Source organism: Agelaius phoeniceus, chromosome 13, assembly GCF_051311805.1.
Source record: "Agelaius phoeniceus isolate bAgePho1 chromosome 13, bAgePho1.hap1, whole genome shotgun sequence".
NCBI classification, from domain to species: domain Eukaryota; kingdom Metazoa; phylum Chordata; class Aves; order Passeriformes; family Icteridae; genus Agelaius; species Agelaius phoeniceus.
This window is the reverse complement of record NC_135277.1, coordinates 7,026,643-7,053,419: the sequence shown is the minus strand read 5'-3', so window position 1 is coordinate 7,053,419 and position 26,777 is coordinate 7,026,643. Positions and strand designations below refer to the sequence as shown.

The following is a 26,777-nucleotide window of genomic DNA, read 5'->3' as shown; positions in this document are numbered from 1 at the left end:
AAAGAGTTCAGCACTGCTCTGGCTTTGTCTCAGGCTTATCTGAGGGAGCCAGGTACTATTTTCTAGTCTCATTTTGAAACTAATCTCCTCTTGGATATGTGTTACAAATGCAGATTAAGAAGTCTTGGCTACATATAATGTGGCTGGAACAGAGAGAAAAGCAAAGGCCAATACCATAAATAAAGAAACCATTAGAAATAGGAAGTTGTTGATATGGGATAAAGAAAGCAAGGGAAAACAGAAACAAATGTTCTACGAATTTCCAAGTCACATTCTCCAGGGTTTTAAAACAAATTTTGTTTTAGAGTTTTTCAAAGTTGTCATCCTCCAAAAATACATGTGCTGGGCAAAGGCAGGTTCTCATTTACACAGTAATTCAGCACAATTAAGGCCTCGTCTCTCAGCACTGCTGGATTTATTCTTTCTTTTATAACACTGAACTTGCAAATGTGTCTACCCCTTCCCTGAAGGTGTAAAGAATAAAAACCCAAGAAATTTTTTTGTCTTTTTTTCCCCTCTTTTTTTTAATCTTTTCTTCCCTCTTAACATTCAGCTAAAAGACTGCATATCAAGAATAATTATTATTCTCCACACTGCAGGCAGGACATCAGATCACCTTTTGCTAAAAAAACCAAAAAAACCCCAACCAAAAAAAAAAAATTATTAGAAAAAAATGAGAAACTAAATGAAAGTATTGAAATTTTCTTGCTCAAGACTACATTCTCTCATACACTGTGCACTTGAGGTCTAATTCAAAGCTCACTGAATTCAATAGAAAAACTCATACCATATGCATGGAGCTCTGATTCAGCCTCTTTCACCTCAGGTCCACCTCAGACTAAGGCCGTACTCAGAGAACAGTTTTCATCTCTTCAGAAGCATAATTGCATTTAGAAATGATGGAGGATCCTGTTTTCCTTCTTTCCACCACTGCAGGTGAGGTGCAGTTCCAGTGAACACAGGTAAACTCACCTGGAATGGGCAATTCCCCGAGTGCCAGCACTCCATACCCTCTAAATGAAGGTCATTTGGCAAGCAGTTGGTCCTTTAAATCCTCCTTTGAAAACCTCTGGTCTAAAAGGCCAAAAAGCTTGTGAGCAAAGGGAAAGGGGTATGGTCAACATTTATTGTCACATTTCCTTTTCTTTTCAATTTCTTCCTTTGTTTCCTCTGTATTTTTTCCAGCTCAGATAAAGTTGGTCTTCATTTTTCATTGTTATCTGTCCTGCCATATAAAACTGCACATCATGCTTTCCATCCTATGGGATACATGCTTTTCAGCCAGCTATAAATCAGGATGAGCTAGAAGACACTGCAATTAGAGGAGACACAAACCCAACAGAGTGCAGCCACAGATTTCAATCCTCAGATAATAAGCACTGGGGAAAATTGATAATATGCTCTAAAACACTGAGGGAAGCACATTCCAGCACCTAAACCCACCCACCCCTGTATGTACACTCAGAAATGCTGTCTGCTCTATCCAAGAAAGCCTACAGCCTTTGTAAAAGAAGTTGTAAAAGTTTAATATTCTGGAGTGCTCTGTGAAACAGAATTATCACAGGGAGTCAAGAAACCTTGACTGGAGAGAACAAACCTGCTTCATGGACATGAAGCCTCTCCTATCAAAACAGGCTGAGATAGCTGGGGCTGTTCAGCCTGGAGAGGAAAAGGCTTCAGGGCAAATTCATTGTGGCCTCCCAGAACCCTCACTCCAGCACAAGGCAGGGGATGGCCAGCAACAAATGAAATAGACAATTACATACACTTAAGTCAGAAGAAAAAAAGCAAAAAAAGCTGATCCTGACCAGTGTCAAGGCTATCAAATTTACTGTATTTCCCCTCATTCCACAAGGTAGCCCAAGGGTACCCAGCAAGAGAGCTGAAAGGAAATCTCCCTGGGTTTAAACTCATCAGGCACCCAGCCAATATAATCAGATGATTTGTAGGCCAGCTCTGGTCTATTATAGAGCATCACCCAGACTAAAGGAGCAGCAATACACTGGAGTCTAACTCCAATCTACTTTGAACGTCTTCAATCAATCAAAAACCCCTGACAATCCCTTCAAAGAATGAAGAGACTTTGGGAAACAGAACTTGCAAAATAGGAGATAAAGCCAAGGTCTTTAGATAAAATGAGCAAAGGTTTTGTGTGTCATTTTGCAGCAACAAGCATGTGATGAAATTTGCAATCTTTGTTTGAGACACACTTTAACAGAATAATGTGGGTTTATTCATCTTGTAACTTTGTCTGACTACAAATATGGTTTCCAGGCAAAGGTGACTCTGAACAGTTTCCTTCACAAGCAATGATCCCTGATATTAAGCAGATTTTCTCACTCTTAAAGGCCTTGTCAACCCAGCATAAAACATGAACTTCTCTAGCATTAAAGCAAAAACTCACATTTCCCTTGCAAGCAGTGCCATAAGAGAAAGACAACAAAAGCCCCAGAACCATGAAAGGTGCTTCCATGAAAGAACTCCACCAAAGCTTAGTGAAAGAGAAAGATCAAGCAGCCAAGGTTTTATGCAAATCTTCCACAGTCAAGAATTCAATGGAGGTGGGTGGAAGTGTGGGGGAGGATCCTTGAGAATTTTCTTTCTATAAGAGACTTTAAAAAAACTCAGTACATTCCTGAGAAAAATGGCAAAGTTGAGCTATTTTACTACAAAATAATGTAGCCAGACCAGCTTGGTCATACCAAAAGGTCTTAACTGACTTCAAATATATGCTGAAAGTACAAAGGAAGTTTAAAAAAAAATAGCCTAATGAGTGCAAATGTACCAGAAGAACAGCTAAGGAAAGCATGAAAAATCAAAGTACAAAGTGAGGTGAGACCGGCAAAAATATCCCACAGCAAAGGATATCATTCTTTAAGTTTATGACTAATAAAATGCAGCACAATTTGTTAGTCCACTTTTCATAGAGGAAAAACTTATTGACAACAAGACTGAGAAGAGTGATTTTTGCATAAGTTTTCATAAAAGGTCGGCTGTGATGAATTAACATTGTTAAGAACTAACAAAGGAGGCCCAGAAGACAAAAGGGATTGGTTAGAGAAGTGAAATTGCTCAGATTTTCCAAATGATCTGAATCTACTGTATTCCTTCTGCAGCTCTGACTCAATCAAACTCAAAGCTGTTAATGATTATTTTTTTTTGAGGTTAGGAAGGACTGGTGATGAACCAGATAAGTGACACAATAGAGTGACTGTCTTTTGAAGACAGGAAAAAGGAGAAGACAGCCAACGATAGACCTGTCAGGTTAACTCCAGTTCCTCAGAGCAAAGAAACAATTTGGAAGCACTTAGGAGAAAAGAAATGGGAATAAGTCAACACAGCTTTGTCAGGAACAAATTACAATGGCCCATTCTAATTTGCTTCTCTGAGAAGGTACCAGGGGAATACCCCATGGACAAGATGTCACATAGGAAAGTTTTTTGAAGCCATTTCAAGTTCTTGCAGCAAATAAGCAGCAGCATCTAGGTGAACCACAGCAGAGAATTTATATAAAGTGTTTAGAAAATTGTACCCAGAACAGTTCTCAGCATTTCACTGTCAAAACAAATGTGTTGAATGAGCTTCTGCAGGACTTGGACATGGATTTGGTACAATTCAATATTTTCATTAAAGATTTAGACAAAATGCAAAGTATGTTAATTCAATTTGCAGACGAAACCAAAGTAAGACAAAAATTGCATTAGAATTCAAAATAATTTTGACAAACTAGAGATGTAACCTGAAAAAAGTTGCAATTCAATAGGGTCAAGTACAAGTTACTTCAATTAGACAGGACAGGAATAATCAATGGTACAAACACAGAAAATGAGGAGCAATGACAAGGTAGAATTTCTACTGGGAAAATAGACTGATTTGCCTTATTGAAAACTGCAAGCTGAACATGAGCCACCCATTCCTTTCTTTTACAAAAATGCAAATACAATACTGTGTGGGTATAGAGAATTTAGGCTGACATATAAATTAATCTGTTCTTTCTTGATCCAGTGCTATTAAGATCTCTGCTACAGATCTGTTTCCAGCTTTGGAAAAGCAATTCAGGGAAGACTTGGTTCAACTGAAAATGGTGCAGAAGACACATTGAAATAATTAATTCTATATCTAGGCTGGATAGGTAAGAAAATGACTGTCCAGGCCATTCTGTGGCAAGACAGGGCTCAAGCCAGATTCCTGGAAAATATAAAGCTGGTAGGAGCTAAAATAGATTATTTGGAGAAAGTCTGGTAATTCCATTATTAAAGCTCTCCTAGAAAAGATTAGATTAACATAGCAAGAGTGGTACAGGTAAAGTTGATCCTCACTGTAGGAAGCTGATGACCTCTGGAGATCCCTGCCAGACCTTAACTCCTCCAATTTTATGCAAACACAAATGAAGTTTAAAGTTCATTTCCCACAGTGATAGTATAGGAGGAATAATTTCCATACCAACTGTCAGAGCAGAGACAAAGGAGCAGCAGGGCTGTAAGAGCTCAGGCTGGCCAGAGCACTGCAGGGTGGCTGCCATCCTTTCCCATTCCATAGCAGGAATTGCTGCATATCACAAATGGGAGGCAGGAAAAAGTCTGCATATGGCTCCCAAACCAGGAAAATCAGTCTCCACTGGACATAACAGCATTAAAAGCCAATCACTGTAAGGTCAAAAGACAGGGAGATGAGGAGGTACAGGTCTAGATCAACATGTCCTGATTAAACTGTGCAGTGTTAAAGGAAAGCTTGAATAAAACTTGCTCAGGCTACATCAAGAGAGCATCACAGGTCACTCCTCTCTTGCAAACTCACTCCTGCTCTTCAGAAGCCCATAGCTGATCAGAAGGAAGGGAATTAGAAGGAGCTTTCACTGATGAGCTGCTGGGCACAGATGCTTTAATGAAAGCTGTGTACAATACATCAGCAGCGAGCAAGCTTGACAGGGCTGTTCTGGCTGGGTATTAATTTACAGCAGCAGAGATGAAGGAGAGAGGCCACTCTGGGCAGAGCTGCCAAGTGAACCACGAGCAAAGGGCTCCCCTTCAGAAGACTGAGCTGGGAACATGGCCCTGGGAATTCTTTTTCTTACAAATCTCATCTAATCTCTTCTCTCTAAATCCCTTTTCTTTTCTAGGCTTTGTTTCTCTGGAGCCACTTCCAACATTCCTTTGTTGTGACTGAAGGAAGGAAACCAAAGAAGCAGCAAAGCATTTTGCTGTATTAAAAGCACAAAGAAGAAATATTTTCCTCCTTGAATGTAAACTGCATTCTTAACTGTACTGTTCCAAAGCCCAGAGAAGTCTTCAACTGCCTTGTGTCACATTCACAGGACAAACTGATATTTTATCAGCCAGGTGTGGATTACACAGGACTGAATTATCACAGTGTAAACTCTGGACTGAATTCTGTATAACTGTATAATCCATGAACCTCATATTTACTTTCCCATCTGCATTTTAGCAAAGGCTGCTAGAGTGTGTTTTTAGATTGGGTCTGAGGAGATGCATTTCCAGCTTCCATGCTCTGATACGAAGAGGTTTAGACTCCAAAAGAGAAAGGTGAAGAGATTTCTGCCCTAGACCATGCCTTCTGTTCTCTTTTTATTTTTTTTCTGTCCTGCTGGTGAAACAGCACTCCCCAGTTAGTTACCCTGCTACTAGTGGGACCTGTGAAAGGTGTGTAAGACAGATGGGATGAATTGCTCTCAATAACTGTAAAGAAAGGGCTTGAAAACTGGCATTGCCAGATACAAAACTTTTAGATGGTTAATAAAGTTGGTGGTTGCATTTGGTGGGCCTTGGGAAGGACTTGGGTATAATTTTTCTTTGTGTATATATGTTTGCCCTTCTGCCATCAATTCCTGTATTAAGTGGAATAAATTTTACCATGACAAGCTATAGGTAGGCAAAATAAAAAAAAACCCTGTGCCTCATCTTTTCCAAAATTGAATTTGTTTTGGTGTTATAAAACCTCTATCGTGTTGATTTCAAAGGCAAGCTCCTCTAACACTTTATGCACTGCTGCTGCTGCTGCTGGGAGATTTATTCATATCACAACCAAAGTACTTTACTTCACATGTCCAGGAAGACTATGTCCTTTGGCTTTTACCTCTGGTGACATCCTCAATGCATTGCTTTTCCCATTCACGGGCCAGAGTATATTATAGATTAATATGGCTCAGCAACTCAAAACACACAGATTGTCAGCCTCAGTAATCAGCCTGAAGAATTTTGAGGACAGTTGTTATTTACAGAAGGTGAGAAGAGACCCAGCAGAACACTTAGCTCTAAATAAACAATGTGGAAACTTCACTACCCAGGAAGTCCTAAGTGGCAAATAGGCAGCTCAGATGTTCCCCAGCGTGGTTTGATTGCGTTCCTGCTGAGACTCAGCAAAAGCAGGAGCTGGGAAGGGGTAAGTGAGGAAGCAGGGGGCCTTTCTCACGTGGATTCACTCTCATTTCAACCAGTGTTTAGCTCTGCTTTGTTAGTTCATTGAGATGGTGCTACAGAAACCAAGCCCAACACTAATCCCAGCTCTGCTGCAGCAGCGTGGCCCAGGGACAGGGACCTTGTGGCACCTGGCAGCAGCAGGACTCGCCACCAAGGCTGGGAAGGGACCTGGCAGGATTCTGCAGCTCAGAGCAGAGAGAAACAACAGAGTTCTTTTCCTTCCTCCCACATCCCCCTCACCAGGGTATCCATGCTTGGCAGCACTAAAGGAGACATTTCACCTGCGCTGCAAGCAGGCTCGTGCTGAAGTGCAGCGAGCAAGACAGGCAGCATAAATCTTGATTTAACAAGAATAGGGCTGTGTGGGTCCTAAATTAACCCTGAGTTCAAGCTACAGCCTAAGAAAGATTCATGGAGAGAAGCTTCCCATTAGAACAGCAAGGAGACTCCAGCCAAAGCCCATCTACTTGGAAACACACTGGAATTTGCCTCCATCCTCCCCTGCTGCTGAGAACTGGAACAAAGGGGGCGTGCTGGGGGTCCTGAGAAGTGCCACATGGAGGATGGTGTTTTAGCACTTTACCTCACTTAAATCTGCATGTGGTTTCTGCTCACCCTCATGCTAGGGGAAAAAACTCACCAGCAAGCAGCTGCTATTGACTGAAGGATTTGCAATCAAGCTCTAAATTTAGCAAGGTGCCATAACAGAGAGGGCTCCCACACTGCTGTTAACACCAGGAACCAGAGTTTAGTGATGTGAACCGGCTGATAATAGCTTCTGTCCTCACACTTTGTGGTTAGATGATGCCAGCTGCTGAATGCCTTCCTGCAGCTTTTCTGATACACCATTATAACCAGCCAAATGCTGGGCTAAAATAAAACCTTGCCAGAGTTCTGATAGAAAATGTTCTGTACCCCAAGACCAGCTCTTGCTGAACTTTGAAGTCGGTGGTTATCTTGAAGAAAACCCTTTTCTGAATTTTGGTATGAACCTAATGAATGAGTTAATTCCCTGATAATCTGTTCTCTTCTTTGTGCCTGTTTCATGATTAATTTGGCTCCAGTGAATTTCCTTCACTGACTGCAGAGTAGAAACAAATTTCCTGTCTTATTAATTTCCACTTTTGACCCATCATCAGGGACTAAACAAGGGCAGATGTCCCCATGTCTTAATTTTCTTAATCGTTACAGAGCACAGGTAAGTCCTAGAAAAAGAAGGTGCAAACAAGGGAAACTCTCCAGTTTTTGCTACTACCATAGAGAAGATGGAGGTAGGATGAACACTCAGAAGGTGTAAAGGCTGTGAAGTAGTTGAAAACCCTGCCTGATTACATTACCCACAAATCTGAGTCCTGCAAGGCTGCAGAGTGCACAGGAACATCATTCAGTGACAAACTTCCCCCAAACTAAACAACAAAACACTCAAAACAAAATAATAAAAAAGCCCACCAGAAACTACAGGGATGGAAAGGTCACCTTCCTGGGATCAAGCTGTCATGTGCCTTTGGGGCATATTTTTTCTTTAAAAAAAAAAAAGAAAAAAAGGTAGCAAAACCAAGCCAACCTCCCTTTCAAAATTAAAACAAAATGTACTAGGGCTTTCTGTGTGACATCCATGGTAGAACAGTGCTGCCAGCAATTAGCATCACAAGCCTCCCTCCTGATGCCACAGTGTGTCAAGGACGTTTTTAATGACAGATCAAGGGCACTGCTCTCTGTGAGGTGTTTGAGCTGTGTTAACAGCAGCCTTCTTGGCACACAAATCCAGCGTCCCACAAGGGAGGCAGTAAGGGCAGGAAGGCATCACAAGGCAGGAGAGGTCTCCATGCAAACAGGAATGCTGCTTCCATGGCTGTTCCTGTCATACCTGCAGGGCATCAGCTCTGAAGTTTCACTGAACATTTTTCTGTTGCTTCTTCCCCAATAGCTGGTTGCTATTAGAGTCACTCTGTGAGTGGATGGAAATGCCAGAAAGGAGACACGAGGAAAAATATACTGAAAAGGGCAAAGAGCTCAACTGTTCTTGGCCATTATCCCTTCTCAGATAAATTCCAGCCTCAAAGCCAGAGTATTCAATTCCTGAGAAAATTCAGGGAATCAGTGGATGCTGTGTTGCAGAAGAGCCTTACAGACAACCTGACACTGGTGAGGGCAAACTCCTGATGGACCATGGCCTCCACAGGGAGAAGGCTGGCAAAGGGAGCAAGGCCCAAAAGCCAGGGAGGGCAGGGGGACACTGCTCCCACTTCACTGGATCAGTAGGTGCTGGGTCATGAATGAGCAGATTTCCCAAACAGCCTGGGATACAGCCAGCTGCACTGCAGGCTTAGCCTTCAGGCCTCGCTCTCCAGGGATTTTCTCTGCTCTGAGATAAGTCTTTGATCATGAGCAGCACATTTGCACAAAAAGAGTTTGGATATGATTTTAAAACGTGAGGGAGAAAAGTGAACAAAAGCCACGTTTCTGCATCTCATGTCTCCAATCTGTTTCTCCTTGAAAGGGGCAAAGACACCTCAGAGACATTGTCAAAGTGCCTAAACCAATTTTTCAGCCTAATCCATTATTTATATTTCCACTCAACCCTTTTTTTAATCCTGAGTTCTTGAAATTAGGTTCTGTAATATTGAGAATTACTCCCATGAGCTGAGGGGAAGGCAGGGAGAGGGCTTAAGTCTTGTCCTACCCTTACCCTTCCAAATCCACCTCTGACAGGGACTGTCCATCTTTTTCTCTCTGTTCTGTACCTCTCAAAATCTACCAGCATCACATCCTCATCCATTTGTTTCTTCATTTTCTGCTCAGTCCTTTCTGGCATATTTAGGTAAGAATAAGCACTGTCTCCAGGACAGACACATTAACACTGAAATCTAAAAGGTCTGAAAAAGGCATCAATTTTCATGGGCATACACATGAGAGACTCTGGTGTCCTTCACCAACCCCATTTGTGGCCAGTAATCCTCCAAGAAAACTGCTTAAAGGTAAAAGGGTTTCTCCAATACAGTTCATCAAAGCAGGTGAGGATAGAGCTGATTAATCCAGGAAAACACCACTCTTCTTGAAAATAACAAATCTCAATTGCAAGGCCACTGACAACACTAAAAATACTACAAAATTTACCTTAAAATATGCCACACTTTCCCTAGAAAACCCATTCTGAATTCGTGATTTCCTGTACCTCAAATATACCACATAAATAAGCAGGGTCCAAAGTAGGTGATAAAAGGAGTTAGAGGCATAAGATTTAAAAAAAAATTCTCCTCTTTCATGACTAGATGCATGAGAAAAGAGGTGATAGCTGTTTACAAAATGCCTGGCAATTTAGGCACTCTCAATTATTCTGTTACAGTGGAGGATAAAGATGCATTTGCAAAGGTGAAAGAGCAGCGGATGAAAGGAAATATTTTCTTTCCTCACAACATGCAGCTAATCTATAAAACTCACAAGATAGCAGGGTGCAGTGAGGAGCAATGCAAGATTCAAAAAGCACTAGTAAGTTATACAGAAAATGAGAGCACTGGAACATTTCATTAGATTGAATTATTGTTATTATAATTATTCAGAAATGTTACAAATTCCTGTGTTCCCGGGTATAAATAAATCACTTTCTGAAGATAGAAAATCATTCCCCCAGGGGATAAGGGCATTTTGCAGTTGCCCACTATGGCAAGTGGCTGCATCCCTCTATGAAATCTCCAGTGCTGAGCACTGCCAGGAAGGACACTTGACTGTACTAAAGTACTACAGCACATCCTCTCTCATGATTCATTTCTTCACAGATGAAAACACAAGTTGTGTACTAGAACAAAAAATAAGTATTAATTCCAGGAAAAGCCTGACGAGATAAATCCGGGTAGCGACACTTTCCCCAAATTCTTGGCTGCCCCCTGCAGTTCAATGGAAGACGAGGCACAGCTTTATTCTTTGGAATGGGTATTTGCTTTCTCTTTGAATTGCATGGGACTTTTATCTTTTAACGAGATGCTGGTGCTTTTTGGAGGGTGCTATAAAATGGCATCTTCAGAAAATAATTCTCAAGTACAGAGTGTGATGTAAAAACATGTTGGGTAGGCTAGACAGAACAAACAGATTAGACAGAGAAATAGGGAACAGATGCTTTCTATTCTTCAAGTTATTCCTAATTTCTGATCATACTGGCCTGATAGCAGAATCTTGTTCAGGCATTCAGCTGCTTTTATTGCTTATTCTCCCTTACAAGTCCAAATCCTCAAATTCATGTTTAAATAGGGATTTAAGGTAGTAAGTAACTGTTAAAGCTTAAAAGGAAGCCATTATAGATTAAATGGTGAATTATGGGCCATAGATAAAGCTGCTGATTAATTATTTTTAAATGGTTAGAGGTATATTTGAAAGTCTAACCAGAAAGCATACTATTGTTACTTTAAAAATGAAATGTGACCTTCTAGAAATTTAAATTTTCCTCCAGTCAAAAACAAGTTTTAACAAGAACAAATAGAAATAGGAATGGGAGATGGCCCAGGGGCAGGAAATGAAGAAAAATACCCGCAAAGAGAGACAAATAGAATGCTTTTTCTTTCCTCTTACACTGTTCTGTCTCTCCTTGGTGTTCTGAGAGCAGCCCTTACCCTTCCATTAGCACTCATAGTCCAGGCAGCAGCAGCCTACACCCTCAGCATCTTCCCAGAGACACAAGAGCAGCAGGAAGTGACAATCTTTCCTTGAGAAAGGAAAGCCCACAAGAAACAGGTGTGGTTGGTTTTCCATTTGTTTTGGCCATTTTTTGAATCCATTTGTATCCCAATCCACTTCTAGCAGAGTCACAATTTTCCATAGAGTTCTGCTGGTGAATCTTGGCTTCCTTTCCCACTATCCCCATCCCCCGTGCACACTGAGCCCTTCCAGCACATTCACAGGTCCATCTGCACTGTTCCAGCCTGGAATCAGCCCCACACCTCTCACATTGCACTGTGACATCAATAAGAAAGTGGCAGGGCTCTGTCCTGGACTGGTGCAGAAGATCCCTTCACCTGGGCTGCACTACAGAGAGGCCATGGCCAGAGACAGATGGGGCTCCACCAGTACTGAAAGAGAATTGCTGCACTTGAAAGAGAATTTTCTCTATATTCATAAGAACAGGATCTGGGATGTTAAGCTTGAACACATTTTTGCTCTGCAGACAAAAAAACCAAAAAGCTAAGTATTAATTTCATGTGCATCTTCCCCCTCACATCCTTCTACTCTCAACTCCAGCCTAATTCCCATAAGTTCTTTTTTTACATCACGTTAAGCATACACATCCTAATAAATCCATATGGTTTCTGAGAGAATACAATGAATTATCAGGGGCTGGAGCGATTGCCTTTCACGTTTGCACCTCTGTGCCTAAGCACTCACCCACTCTGGTGCACGTGTGTGCTGGGGCTTGAACAACAACCTGCACGGGTTTATCTCCTGTCTCACACAATTCCTCTGCCTGTCTCTCTGTACAGCACCTGGTGAGGCAGCAAGAGGCAGGGTCTGTGTGTGAGTCACAGCCACAATACACTGAACAGCCAGAGCCTCTGACAGAATATACAATGCAGCTGAGATGTCAGTGGAGGTGGCTTTGGAGTGCTTTAAAATGCTGTTCAAGTGCCAACTTTCACCTGCAAATATGACACTTTGCTCGCCCACCCGCTTTCCTTCCAGGCTATGTGCTCCTCTTACTGCAACTTGACAGCTTTAATTATCAATTTCTCTGCCTTCTCTACCCCCTTAACCATTTAGTCTCTGATATGGCTTGCTAAGTTTTTGATATGCTCCTGGATAGCAGCTGAACACTGCCACACAGCAGAGGAGACCTGGTCAGACTCTCATTTGCAGGCTGGGCACCAGACCAAAAGGACTTGCAACACTGCATTTACCTCGAAAGCAGAAATCTCTGCTCTTGTTTTCTCTTTGCAGAGCAAGGAGGCAGCAATGGGGACACAATGAGACTATGAGAGTTGTTAAATCAAATCCATTTGGGACTCTTTACCTCTTATTGTCTGAATAATTTATACAGGTACAAACTCCTGGTGAAAAACTGGTTTTACAGAGGATTTGGTTCCTTCTAGCCCTGTATTTCACCCATGACAGCAAAACCTACTTCAGACAGTGGCAATATATGCACTGCTACGCTCAGCACCACCTCCTGCTCTGCAGGACTGGAGCCTCTGATGCTGCTGGTGGGTGGGGAGACATTCTAGAAGCTCACAGAGCACTGGCATTCATGCTGGTTTGCCTCTAAGTTCTGTGATTCTTGGACATCTGAGCCACTGTGCTGGATTCAAGGGGTGAGGAAAGCCACATGGTGAAGCCTTTGATAATCCAGGTAATCCAGATCTAAGTCTCTTGTTCCTGTGTTCTATGCCACGTGATTAACTCCCCAACACACGGGATAGAAAAGACTATTTTGATCCTCAGCCAGTCTAATTTTCACCTGCATGGTTGTGTTCTTCAAAAAGCTCTGGTAGGAGCTGTGGACAGATTAAGTAGAGGTCAACTGAAGTGACAATTGCAATGAAGAGGGGGAAAAACACACAACATCCTAAAAAACATGCTTACTTCTAAAGGTTGGAAGTGCATTTCATCTAACTACCATCCTACTCACTCCTTCCATTGCTTTGCCTGCCTGAAAGAAGCTACTGTAGCATGTACTGGTATGAAAAATCTGACTGTTCTCTGGTTTCCATAAGTTTCAAGTTATTTTGGGACTCTGGGAACACCATTTGGAAAAGTTCCACAAGGAAACACTAACTAGCCAAGATCCTTGAAACAACCTTAGTGTTTATTTATGCTTTTCCCCCGACATGAAGACACAAGGACTCCCACTACAGGGAGTGCACAGGGATGCACTTGTGCATCCATATCCTCTGAATAATGTCAAACAACTGAAAACAAAGAACAGGGATCACCAGCAGAGCTGCACTGACAAAGTTTTCTCCTCCTGATTTTGTGCCAGAGCTCTAAATCTAATGCAACTGGTGTTCAGCTGCTGCTGCAGTATAGATATAGTCTGTATAGGGCTATATATAGTGCTCTGAACCTGCCTCTTCAGCACTAGACCTGTGACATGCTCAACCTGAAATCCCATCTCTGCCTGCATTCAAAATGATCAAGAGTCTAAACAGACTGATTCTCCCATTACCCTTTGCATCCTCTTAGGAAAAAAAAAATCCAAGCATTTATTCTATTCTGGTGGCAGCAGCGTCCTGGTCTGTATCTCAGGGCCACCTCAGAGAAAAGAGTGCACCCCTCACAATGCATTGCTTTGGGGAATGCTCCATAAATGGGGACTTCTGAACCCCTGATGGCTCTCTGCTTTATTTTGCTATCTCAACATGTGAAGGGCCCCAGTGGCTTTCATATTTCAAGTTAGATCTTAAGGGAGAAAGACTGCAGCACAGAAATACAGATGCTCCTGATCAATACCAAAATGTCTAATGCCAGACAGCACCATGGCAATATGCCTCACAGAAAGGGCACTGCAGAGCCCATTTGTTCTGCTGGGTATATACAAGTTCATTATCTGTAGTCCAGTCAGATCTGTGTGAGTATGGTAATTTGAATAACCTCAGACAGATACAATAGCAAGCAGTGCTTCTGTGCATGTTTGAAGTTCCTCCTATGATCTCTTTCTCTTCCCATTTGCTCTTTTCCTCTCCTTTCTTTCTGCATCTATTTAAATTGCTATTATTAGCTAAAAAAGGATAAATTAATTGCCTCTGAAATGAGCATGAATACTTATACCCAGCCTGGCATAGCTGGAGCTGGCATTTGATAGCAGTCAACAGAAGCTGAGCAGCTTGCAAGGCATTTCAGAACAATAATAAAAATCAATAGGAGGAAAATAAGGACAGCTCTAGAAAGTGTTAATGAAAAGTTGCTGAATTTCAGCGGCTCACCTGTGAACAGCCACATGAAAGCCTTCTGAATACCAAATATATTCATTATAGGCTGCATTGCTTGGCTGAGCCTCCAAAGAATTCTCCGGGTTTGTATTCTCACAATAACAAAGGAGAGGCACAGAAAAGAGCAGGATAAGAGGGATGGAGGGGTGGACAGAAGAAGGTTCACATTTTTATTTTGCAAATAAGATTATTGAGGCATATAAAAACAATAAAATCAAAAATCTGTAGTAGATTCAAACTTGAAATCTGAGGTTTTTTTCCTCTCAATAGCAGAGGCAGCAAATCTTTAGGTCAGACCCTGGGGGTGCAAGGAGGTACGACTCTTTTGCAACATCAGTGTGAAAGATTGCTGGAGAGTGTTATAAAACAGTCAGGAGTTAAAGCATTTCCTGAACTGATCCTAAATGGTTACAGCAACATAAGACTGCTCTGAAGCCAAAGCCCAGCATCAGCCACTCTCACACCTGTCATACTGAATTAATGTTAGACTGTGCTCTCACAAGTGTTTTATGAAATGCATTATAGAAACCCCTTTTGCCCCATGCTCTGCACCAAAGTGACAAAGTGGTGTGGCTCACTTAGGTAAATGCATTCCCACAGCACTTTTCTTTCCAGCATCCAAATACAGAAATACCTCATCCAGAGATGCTCATATAACAGTAGAAATTTCAGATTCCTTTACCAGCAATAAAATTTGTGACTAAGCAAAAAAATAGAATCAATAAACACCCTCCTCTTCTGAAAGCTGCCACGAGGTATTTAATGTCTACAGATGATCAAGGTTAAAAATGCACCAAATCTTTACTTACAGAAAAATGGAACTCCAGCCAAATAAAAACCTGAATCAAATCTGGTCAAATAATTCCTGCTGTGGTTAAATTCTCTAAGGGACCAAAGAGCACCCTCATCTTCAGCCAGGTGTCAGAGGGCTGCCCAGAGTCCAGCTGTCCACTCTGCCTCAGAACTGGACACTGAGGCTGCTGCCTCACCTGAGCTGGAGGGGATGGGGTGCTGTCAGGGTGAACTCCTGTCTTGCACTTAAACCCTTGAGCTGCAATTTGTTTCAGGATGTAAAACCAAAATAATGTAACACTGACACCCACGTTCACCTGTAAGAATAGGAAGACCCATCCCACCCAGCAGGGGAAGCAATTTCCATTACTGCATGTGGGTAAAACACCACATTTCTGCTATTCAAAGATGCACTAAGGATGCCTCAAATGAAGTGAGCATGCTTTGCTCCAGCTGCATTTCTTCTTGTTTGAACTTTCCCTTTTTTGTTTGCTTCATTTCCACAAAATCACTTTCATTTGATCTGAATCACCTTTTGGCCACACAGTTTAAAAGATGAGTGAAATTGCTTGCACAGCTATAATCAGGGGAAGGTGCATTATAGTGAAAAGATGGGAGATTCAACAGTTCAATACTATCCAGGATCATGATGGTGCATCAATGTGGTATAGAGGAACAGCACACACATTTCCAAATGACCTGCAAATCCCTCTTGTCAATTCTGGCTTTGCCATCTGTACACTGACCAGTCTAACTCTGCTCACTGGATGGAAGATGAAGAGATTACATCTGGACAAAGAAACAGAGAAATTATTAAGCCTTCTGTTTTTTGATTAATAGCAGAGCTAGCTGTATTTACCATCTGGGTTGGAAAGAGATTTGGCTGTGCTCAAGAAAGGTAAGAAATGATGAAGAAACACAGGAGATAAATAATGTCAGAGTCAGCAGAAAATGACTTCACAAAAGTCTGTCTCAACACCCAAGATGTCTCATGAACAAATGGCTGCAATTGCTGCAGTGTATGCAAAACATTTCCTAGCACAACCTGGCGGGCAGGGGAAAAAAAGAAAATTAAGGAATGTGCCATCAGTTTAAACCACAAGGAAGGGGATGATATTGGAGAGGAAGGGGATCCCCTCCTTGTCTCTCTCCAGCCTGCTTTATGTGAACAGCCACTTCCCATCCTCCTTGTGGTCATGACAAATGTGAAGCTACCTGGACAGCAGTGACTTAAAACTTATTTACTTTTATAGGAAATGAGGCATGAAAACTATTATAAAAAAACCACGATGTCTGAAGTACAAGCTGCAGTTCACTTTCCCCACAGAAAGGTTCTGAATGCCAGAATTGACTGTAAGGCATGGTGGGATGCTGGAAACATCAGCAATTCTTCCTAGGGCATGGCAATACCATATTATGGGGCCAAGTTTGAGAAAGAGCAGAATAAATTGCTTGTATGAGCACCTGACACACGGCTTTGTTTGTTGAAAGCGGTTGCAAAGCTCAGAAAATTCTCCACATATTTGGCCTTTGATCTTGTCAGAGTGGCCCATAAGATCAAACCTATTCAGTGCTGGTGGAAATATCATTAGTGAAAAGAAAAGCCACATCATCTAAGTCCCTACAGAGGTGTTGTGTAACATGAGGGTGCCTGAATGTGAGAGTCAATATATGTCCCAGAAGCACAGGTTGATAATTAAAAGACCAACTAATGCCTGGAGCAATTTAACCTTTCTTCCTCACATCACACATTGTAGCTCTAATGCATCTTCTGTGCTGCATCTTGTACTTTCTCCATTTTTGGCATGTTCCTGAGACAGCTGCCACGTGTTGAAAACAGAGCTGTTAGAGCAACTTCATGGTATCCTGGGACATCTTGTGTTTAGGGGAAATACTCTACTGTCCCATTGGCCACACAGCCCCACTGGTGGAAGTTCAGCCCCTCCTGGTTATTCTCAGAAGTAGCACTGCCTCTGCTGGAAACTTATTCCAAGTGTGGCCCCACTCATGCTTGTGAATGATTCCTTTTGCACTTGACAATTCAGAGGAAAGAGAGACTGTGGAGTGGGGACAGGAAGAAATTCTTGGCTGTGCACCAAAGTGTGTTTAGTTAGGTCTGCTAAAGGCTTCTTCCACCTTTCTTTGGCTCATTAGAGACAGCACACTGAGCACAATGGACTTGATCTGGTGTGAGAAATCCCCATTCTCACAGGATGCCTCCTTCAGAGCAGGCACTTCCCTGACAGTTATTACCTGCCTCCAATTTACTGACCACTGGCTCTGACAGAGCTCTATAAAGTGCACAGCAAATAGTTTATTCCAGGGAAGCAGGGTCCAGCCTGCTCCTTTATCCCCCTCACAGCAGTGGTGAGAGAATCAGGCTGCAGCACACCCAGAGCACAGAGAGCCTGAAGAGGAAAATTAAAGGACACAAACAGTTATGAACCTTGACAGGTGAAAATGTTTGCTGTCGGAGGGAGATGCTGAGATGCCAAGTCAATGCCACGCACAGCAGACACCAGGGCAAAGAGAGACAAATGCAGGACATGAACTGCAGGGATTTCACAACAGAAGAGATCTCCGGCTCCACAGCTTTTGATCTCTGTACCTTTGCAATGAGACATTTCATCTGGGAGTCAGCTTTATCCAGTGCTGGATTAACTTCTTGTTCCACAGCTTGACCTGTCACCCAGAGTATTACAGAGATGGGCGCTCAGAAACCCATACACAGAAAACACATTAGATTGAGATAGATCTATTTAACATCAGCACTGTGCAATACATCATGCTGCTCACAGCTTAATTTCAGCCTGATTTCCACAAAACAAAACCCTAACAACTAAGAAAAGCTCATGTTTTCATCCAGGCTGAACAATACTAATCTTTTCTTTTGATTTTGGTGAATACTGCCATGGAAAGCCTCACCCAAATTTGTATCTCTTTCTAGACTCATCAGCAGGACAGTTTTTGGGACACATTTTCCTTTGCCAGAAAACATTAGCTACAGTAAAAGCTATTGCCTCCCACTTAAATATCTGTCATGCATATCATTTCCTGGGACCAGGACACTGCAGACTTCTGGAACAGGGATAGCTTGTAAGCTGTTCAAAACACACTGCTGTTAACTATTTAAAGCATTTAAGAAAAAAAAAAATTCACCAAGTGACCACCCAAAACTTTTCCTGTGTTACACCTGAAGGATCCCTAAATCTGATTTTGCTTTGGCAAAAGTACACAGAAATGTGGGTATTTTTATTCACACCCACTCACACTTTCTGAGGCAAAGTATAGAAAGCATGTAAGGATACTGTGCATTTTTCTGGAAAGCACACAGGAAAACAGAGCTAATTTTAAACTACAAACATTTCACTCAAACCCACAGAGGTGGGTCTATCCTAGGAAACAGCAGGGTATAATTTCCATTGATGTCATGATATACCAGCAGTAAAGCTACAAGATTTTGGTGCTACCTCTCAGAACTAGATTAGACTTAATATTTACAGATTAATATTAGACTGAATGCCACCCCTCAGCTTCCTCCAGAGAAATGTTTTGATAAAGAATATATATGGGTTTTTTTTCAAAAGCTGTGAGTAGAGAGAGGGATGTAGAAATAGTTGCCCTCCTGTCTGTATCAGTGAGCCCTCTGTATTCTGCATTCTTCCATTGGTTCCAGCATTCCCACTAAAACCAAACCATGGAATTCTCTTGGCTCAGCTCAAAGAAACATGGGAAGAAAGTATTAATTTTCTGAATCAGAATCAATATGCTGCAAAACCATTTCCCATGAATTATTTATTCTTATGCTAGCAAACACTTTGGTCCCTGCATCTCTCTTCACACAGCATTTGCAACCAGCTCCTGCAATGTGACACCTCTGGGTGGGATTATCAATTCAGCTGTTTACCTGGTCTCCAAATGGTAACAAATTACATCCAAGCTAGTAAAATTTCACAAACTTGCAATTACACCCAGTGAAGTGAAAGTTAACAACTACCTATCAGCTGCCTTTTAGCAATGACATTCATTCCTGGATGCCATGGAGTGCTCACTACTGCTGGGCAAACTTGGAGAGGTAGAAGACTTTGCTTTCAACTGCTGAGGACACATGGGAGTTTTACAAAGTAAGAGAACTTTTATTTTTTTTTTAAACTTCTTTAAACATATTTGTCACTAGAGATCTTCCTTCTGTACTGATCAACTACCACACAGTATTGGATAAACAGAATGAATTCCAATTAATATAAAGTCAGCCAAAGGAAAAAGTAACAGAAGGCTACAAAGATCACAGAAAATGCTCACTGAGTTACTGTGACCAGATGGCTTTTTGTCAATGTTTGAGAGAAGTCAGGGTTTGATGTTTTTCTTCCACTACATTATTTTCATGCAAAGGCTCTTCTAGCTCCAGTTCAAAAGTTTGATTTATTTCCCAAAACCAGCCACCTAGCCAGGCTCCAGCAGCTCTTTCTAATGACATAGCAATGATTTTTTGGATGGCTGTCCACAACATGGATGGTGTTTAGCATCCACCTCAATTGCTTCCTTTATATGTTCACACTACAAGTGAGCACAGCTAATCCAAAGCAAAGTCTCTACATTTTATCCCTCTTTTTAAACCGTCCCTCATAAACATTTAAAACTGTGAACAAGCTTGCAAGAATGGGTTTTGGCATGAGGAACAGGTGGTGCTAATGTTGGGTAAATGTTCCTGCAGGGGAGAGACTGGAAGTCTGCTATAAATTACAGGGGTATTTCTGCAACTGAAAAACTTGATGCTCATTGATGAAGCTGAGAGAGCTCTTTGATGACAAAGCCATCGGGGAGCTTCAAATCATGTCACATCACTAAGTCTTCTTTCTCCATGTGTCTTGGAAAAACATTCTTGCAAACATATGTGATGCACATAGCACTAACAAGTGATGATGGTCTAGAGAAATTATGTATTTCTGCTTCATCACAAATTCAAGCTGAATAGTCTCAGACACTTTTCCAGGTCAAATTCCTCTTGTATTTATAATGGGACAAACTCACTAAAATACCCCCCACTGAACATAGGAAGCAAGTAAATTAATTTTGCAATCTGGAAAAATATGTCCTAAATAAGCAGCGGGATCAAAACTTCTTTCTGTCCATCAAAAAGTCATAAATCTATGCTCTAAATGACTAAAGGACTCCATGCAGTGAGAAAAAGAACTTATAGGAATATACTTGCAGTATGAGGTCCACAATTTCTAAATCTTGTTACCAATGTCCTTTTATAATCTACAATACTTGTTCCCTACAGTGCAGCACTTGGATAATGCCTTTCTTATAAGATCCTCTCCATGGAGGCTCTGAGCTGGACAGAACCCCATGTGACAGTGGGCAGGAAAATGTTTCCTGCTGATGAATTTTTCTGGGGCAGTACCATTCTCACGTGCCAGTAAGCAGTTTTGATAGGAAAATGGAAAATCATTGGAAAACAGAGAACAGGTGCTTCTCTTTCACCTTTTTTTCTCCACATGGATGGCTGCAGGGCAGGGACCCACTGTTTCAGTAGTTTATTTGGGAGTCAATTATATCTCAATTCTAATTACTCTCCATACACTGCAGCTTCCAAGATACAAATCTCAGCCATAAGGCGAGCCCATTTCTGCAGATTTAAACCCAAAACATGCCCCACCAAACTCCATTCCCACAGCAGAGCCCTCTGGATACAGCAGTCACTGACCTTTGTGCCCTGTCTGTGATCTCCTCCTCCAGATCCAGCAGGAGTGCTGCCTGAGCCATCAGCTCCTTGCTGCAGGGCAGGGATTTGAGGTGCAGAATCAGCAAACCAAGGCAAAACTTGCTTCCCATCTCCTCCAGCTCCTGTGTTCCCAGCTGCAGGCCCTGATGGAGAGAAGCACAAGGTTTCATGATTCCTACATATGGAAGTTTCCCCTACAGAATCATTTGTAAATTAATTAACAGCACGTGGTCTACAGAAGCTATCCTAAAATAGCCTCTGTTTTACAGCAGAGGAAACAGAGGCAAATGGTTTAAATGTCTCAAATAAATTTTTAGAAGTCGTTGCAAGAATTAGACGTAGGAATTGGACCCCAGGAGAATCTGACTGTAAATCCACTTTTATAAATCATCCAGTTTTTCTCTGTAGAGGAGCTGTCTACCTAAGTAATGGGGGGGAAAAAATAAGTCCTGTGATTATAAACATTAGGCAGTGGCAAAGATGGAAAAAGGAACTGGAAAAGGAGAGAAAAGAGAGGAAGAGATCTTTAACAAGTTATGAATTGTTTTTTAAGAAAATCAATTGCAAAGTAATTGCAAAATAACAGACACCTCCAAGGAATTTCTCAGTCTCTTAAAAGCTAGTGGCACAAACAGGGTTTGGATTATCAACTTCATCTTTCACAAGACAAATTCTCCAAGCTGTGGATCCTTGCTGGTTGTGAATATTCTGTGTTTGGTTTTAAACCAAGGGCCTGCATCAGAGGAAGTCAGTGTAATTGATGGCAGTTTCATGCTTCTGGTGAGAGGAGGGCAGGAGACACACAGAGCTCAGATAAACCAGAAAGAAACTAAAACTGCAGAGTCCCTCATCTTTGGCACTTGGAGACTGCATCACCCATCAGGGGCTGGACCAGCTGCTGCCTCTGCCAATAACAGCCCTGTGTGGTGTTGCAGCAAAAAACATCTCTGCAGCCAAGCTTCTGAGAGACTTCCAGCCCCATGCCCAGGCTGTTTCCTTAGCAACTCTCAGGAGTCCAGAATAAGCCCTGGCCCTAAGTACGGTGTGAGCTGCACATCACTCTCCACGAGATATTTGTTAGTGAGCACCTCATGGGTACTGAACATATTATAATTTATATTATAAAGCATAATGTGTTCAGTAATCCGTGACAGGGGACAGAGCTCTGCTCTTTTCCTATATAAAGTTCTTTTTGTAAAATGCTTTGGGATCCTGGGGTCTGAGCACCTCTGTATGGCTGGAAGATTATTTCTGAGGCAAAAACACACAGGTGGATGGAAGAAAGAAGAGATTTCACTTATAAATGTCTGCAGCTCTCCTGAGGAGTTTTTCAGCACATTTTTGTTAGAGGACAGAAACCATTTGCACAGCACCACCATAACTTCCTCTCTAGCAGGTCCAGCACATGTAAATATCATCTGGCATAAAAACCACCCTCTCTGATCACATTTCCCTATGGACAAGATATTATAATTCAGTTTATTTTCTGAGGCCCTATGAGCAAAGCATGAATTTATAGTTATGATGAACATAATCCAGAACTCAAACATGTTGGACAGGGAAGGACCTGCTCAGAAGAGCACACTCAATCTGGGGGAACGGCCTCAGTGCTAGGCAGGGTCTGGGGTCCCAAGAAAACTGACTTTTTCCCTCTGAACATTCTCTGAAGCATGTTAATCACTGTGGTTAAGTGTCTAACATAATTTCTACTCTCCTCTTATTCACCTCTACTGCAAGTTTTGCCAAGCAAGATAGGGGTATAAAAAAGTTTAGTAATAATTTATAAGAAAAACAAAAATGTAGGGAGAAGTTTATGGGAACTGAGGGTCATTAACACAAAACAATAAGAATGCTCAGCAGCTCTAAACAGATTCCTAAATGTTTTATTATTTTACTTTAAAAGACTGAAGATATTGTAGTGTGGCAGAGTTACAACCAGCAGGCAGAAGTGGTGACATTTCAGAGAAAAAAAGATGTCATTTCCACAGCAAGAGAGTTATTTTCTCAGGGGCAAAAAATACAAAGAACATCTTGAGGCTTTCCCTGGGGTGCATCTCAGGGTCTTGCTTCCAAGATTAAGGCAACATACTAAACAGCTATCAAGGAGATGCAAACAGTGCCTGAGCTGAAACTCAGCCTGTGGCTTTATGACTCCCTAGAGCTTTACTCAGGATATGGAAAGGCCTTAAGAAACGATGAGAAAAACAATAATAATAATGATATTAACACTATAACACACCTCAGAAGCCTAAGACAGTAACTGTTCATGCACTGAAGTCAGCTGCTGGATGATGCACCCATACTGCTTTGATGTTAGACAGCTCAGGAGTAACAGCTAGAGACTCAGCCAGAGGATTGCCTGTTAGCATACTTTATTCACTTCAAATATGGACATCTATTTATTTTAACTCAGGCAATTTTCTCTCTCCTTTCTCCCTCCCTCAGCAGAGGGAGGAAGGAGCTGGAGGTGCAGAGCAGCACTGCCATTAAACTGAAGCTGGGGACAGAGCTGACATGTTGAGCTAATGTTATTGATGGCATCTGCCAGCAATGCCAGGACCTGGTGTAGTGGTTAATAATCAGTCCCACCTGCATTACTGAAAGGGAAGCCTGACCTCCAGGCATTTCCCTTGTAGCCAAGTGGCACAGCCAGCTGCAAAAATTTTGAGATTGTGCTTCCAACACAGACTTATGAAAATATCCTAAAAGAAAGAAGGTGGAAAGGTAGAAATGATGCAGTCTGGTTTGGCTGAGGAGCTGGTAGGAAGCACAGCTCCACGGCAGGGAAGCTGTCTGGGTGTTACCAAGTGACAACACACGGTCTGTTTGTCACAGCTGTACAGGAGGAAGCTGCTCTACCTGCCAGCACCTCCCCTGCAGTGTCCTGCCAGCCTGGATTCTCAGTGACCCCATCTTCTTCTCTGGCACAAGGCTTTGTCCCCTCCTCTGGTCACATCTGTGTGACCAGCAAAGAGTGGTGCAAAGCCTCCCGTGCCAAAAGGACCCAGGTGGATTCTGAAGGAGGAAGCAGCAGCCCTGCACCAGAAAGCTGCAGATAAGCTCATCAGTCCTAATTAGTCCAGCCTCAGAAACATGCTAACTAAACTACCCTGCTTTAATGATCAGCTCAAAGCTCCACACAGGTTTTGCTGTCCATTACATCAAAGCACCAGGCTGGACCAGCTTCAGCTTGATGCACCAGATTCCTCTGCACAATGCAAATTGGTCCCTTGGGCTCTGTCATGCAATAATCTTCTGCAGACATCATGTTAAGGGATAACAGGTTAATTGTTTCCTGGCTATTATAGAGAGTAATGGAGCTGAAAAACTTTTCTTAAACCCTTTTCACATTTTTATACTGCAACAGACAGAATGGGAGGAGGTGATGCCTAATAACAGCTCAACTTTGAGTTATATTTATTTTCCACTGTAATACAAAACAGGGGAACAAAAATAAAAGACTTATCATTTGGCCTCAACACTGTCAATACAAATTTTCCTAAACAAAATGGATCAAATTGTATTGGAAAACCAGTTCATTCAAGCTCAGCACTGATGCATCAAATGAATACCCACAACTAAATATCTCTCATCTTGCCCTCAAAATTCTTCCCAGACTAAATGACAATGTAATGGAAAAATTTTATTATTCATTACTCATGTGCTTTAAATACTCCAGGAGACAAAGACATTGATAGTTTTGTATCACAGATATTGTTGAAGGAGGTGGAAAGACTCCAGGAGTTAAATTAGAGATTTCTCCACAGGGTAATGAGAATTACAGTAAAATTAGAGCTGGGAGATACTAATAAATACAAGTAGAGAGAAAATTTCAGAGGGATCAATTTTTTCCTAAAAGGGATCTTTGATGTTCAGCACAGGCACATCAGTGGCCTCTCCTGCTTTAGGTCACTGCTCAGTCCTTGGGGCAACAGCTTTTCCCTGCAAACCCACTTCCAGTCAACACATAGACACACACACTTACAGAATATTCCCTGCATCTCAACAGCTTTACACATGCACAATGGCTATGCCCTCAGGCCGGGTATAAATAAATTGACAGTCTGGTTTCTCACTAATTCCATCAGTGAGCTCTCCCTCGGAATACTAATCAAAACCATTTGGAAGCTCTAGAGGACAAACTTAGGGAGCTGAATGAAACATTTGGTGCCTGGTGTCTGCAGCCTTAATTTTAGCTTGAGCCAGCCCTGAAGGTTGCTGTACTTTCAACCCCTGTGAATGAAAATACACAGACACCTGCTGGGGACCTGGCTATTTGGACAGCTAGGACAGCAGGGAATAACCCAGGTTTTCCTATGCCCCAGAGATCCCTCAGCAGCAGGAATGGTATGCAAAACAGATGAAGTGGAGGGGATGGGAATTTGGGCCAAAACATATCAAGAGGATTAAGCAAGTGGAAAAGGCTGAAGATGCAAGGGGAAAAATAAAACAGGCTATCAGGAATTTCTAGAAAGATGAGAGGGACTGGAGTTAAGAGACAGGAGATAAAAGGGTGGGGGAGATAAAAGGATGAGAAAGAAGAAAGAGTTGTTGAGGTCAATGGATGCTGATACAGAGGAATGATAACAAGAAGAAAGCTAATGGCAACCTTGACCACCTTGGCACCCTTAGGGAAGTTGCCTTGCTCTGCACATCTGTCCTCATTACATCTGGTGCTCTGCCCACACGGTGAGGAGAAAAGTCCTGACTTGCTTTGAACCTCCTCACAAAACTTCTGCTGATCTCAGCTGGTGTTTCAGCTGAGCAAACTTCAACAGCACAGAAGGAATTATTGTTTTAATCATTCAAATGGGCTCTTTTACTATTAAAAGCCATGTATGTCACAGGCAACACTGTTCAAGGACCAGACTGAAAGGGAAGATGAAATACCTTCCCCTTCCAATCTGCTGGAGAAAGAGTCCTGGACAAGCCGCTCATAGAACAACTGGGGATTTAACAAACAGAACTTGTTGCCAATTTCTCTAGAAAAAACAGTTATTTAGGTTATGAATTCCTCAGCTGTATTGTGGGGAGAGGTATTTTCCTTCTTTCCACTGACCAGATATTTGTCTGACATTTCCATTTCCTCACATTTCCACTTTTCCCTTGCAGTATTTCCACAGATGTTTCCCTCCATTCTTTTCTCTCTTCCAGATTTCTTCTCCTTCTCTGTTCCTTCCTCAGCATCCTTTGTCTCTTCCTTAATCATCTCCCATGAATGACTCAGTATATGGCAAGTTCATCATGTGTTGGAGGAGCCAAATTTTATTAGTGTTGCACCTGAGCTCTCTTTTATCTTGGCCACTCTGCTGCAACACTGCTACTAATGTTTTATGCCAACAATTTGCAAACTAACAGGAGGGAGACAGGGGTGGATTTAACTTCCCATCTCCTCAAAGACTGCATACATACACTGAGGTAGTAGTTGGATGGAGAATAGCAAAATAACTTCTTTGGTTTGGGGTTTTGTTTGTTTGTTTGGGTGCTATTTTGCCTGGTTGTTTGTTTTTCTGGTTTGTTTTGGTTTGATTTTTTGGTTTTTGTTTCTTTTTTATGCGTGCGATAATTGTGATGGGTGGTCATGTCAGGAACAAAAAAGAGAATGATAAATGAGGATATTTTCCACCTATGCAGACAAACCATTTAGAAAGATGCTATTCTTTGCAGAGTTCTTGCTTTCCAATAAAATTGAGTAGTACATCGGTTTTCTGGCTCACTCATTTCCTTGTGACATGCTGGGGACCTATTTTAGGCCCTGGATGAACCTGGACTAAGCTTATCCCTCTCTGCAGACACTGAACAATCTCTCTCCTTGTCCCACAATGTCTTTTCAAACAGAGTTGAAGAGGCTGAGTGAAGGCCAGGTCAGAGCTGCACATTTTAGTGGAATCTGCACTGTTTCACAGTAGC

General features: G+C 42.0%; 1 protein-coding gene across 1 annotated transcript in view; it reads right to left on the bottom strand.

Annotated features, from left to right (window-relative positions):
• The window catches only part of AGBL1 (AGBL carboxypeptidase 1), a 246,847-nt gene that overhangs the window by 64,587 nt on the left and 155,483 nt on the right, over window positions 1-26,777 (bottom strand). Inside the window, exon 21 of the mRNA XM_054642371.2 lies at window positions 20,850-21,010. Coding sequence (XP_054498346.2) covers window positions 20,850-21,010 — 161 coding nt within the window. The remainder of the gene's footprint in view (window positions 1-20,849; window positions 21,011-26,777) is intronic.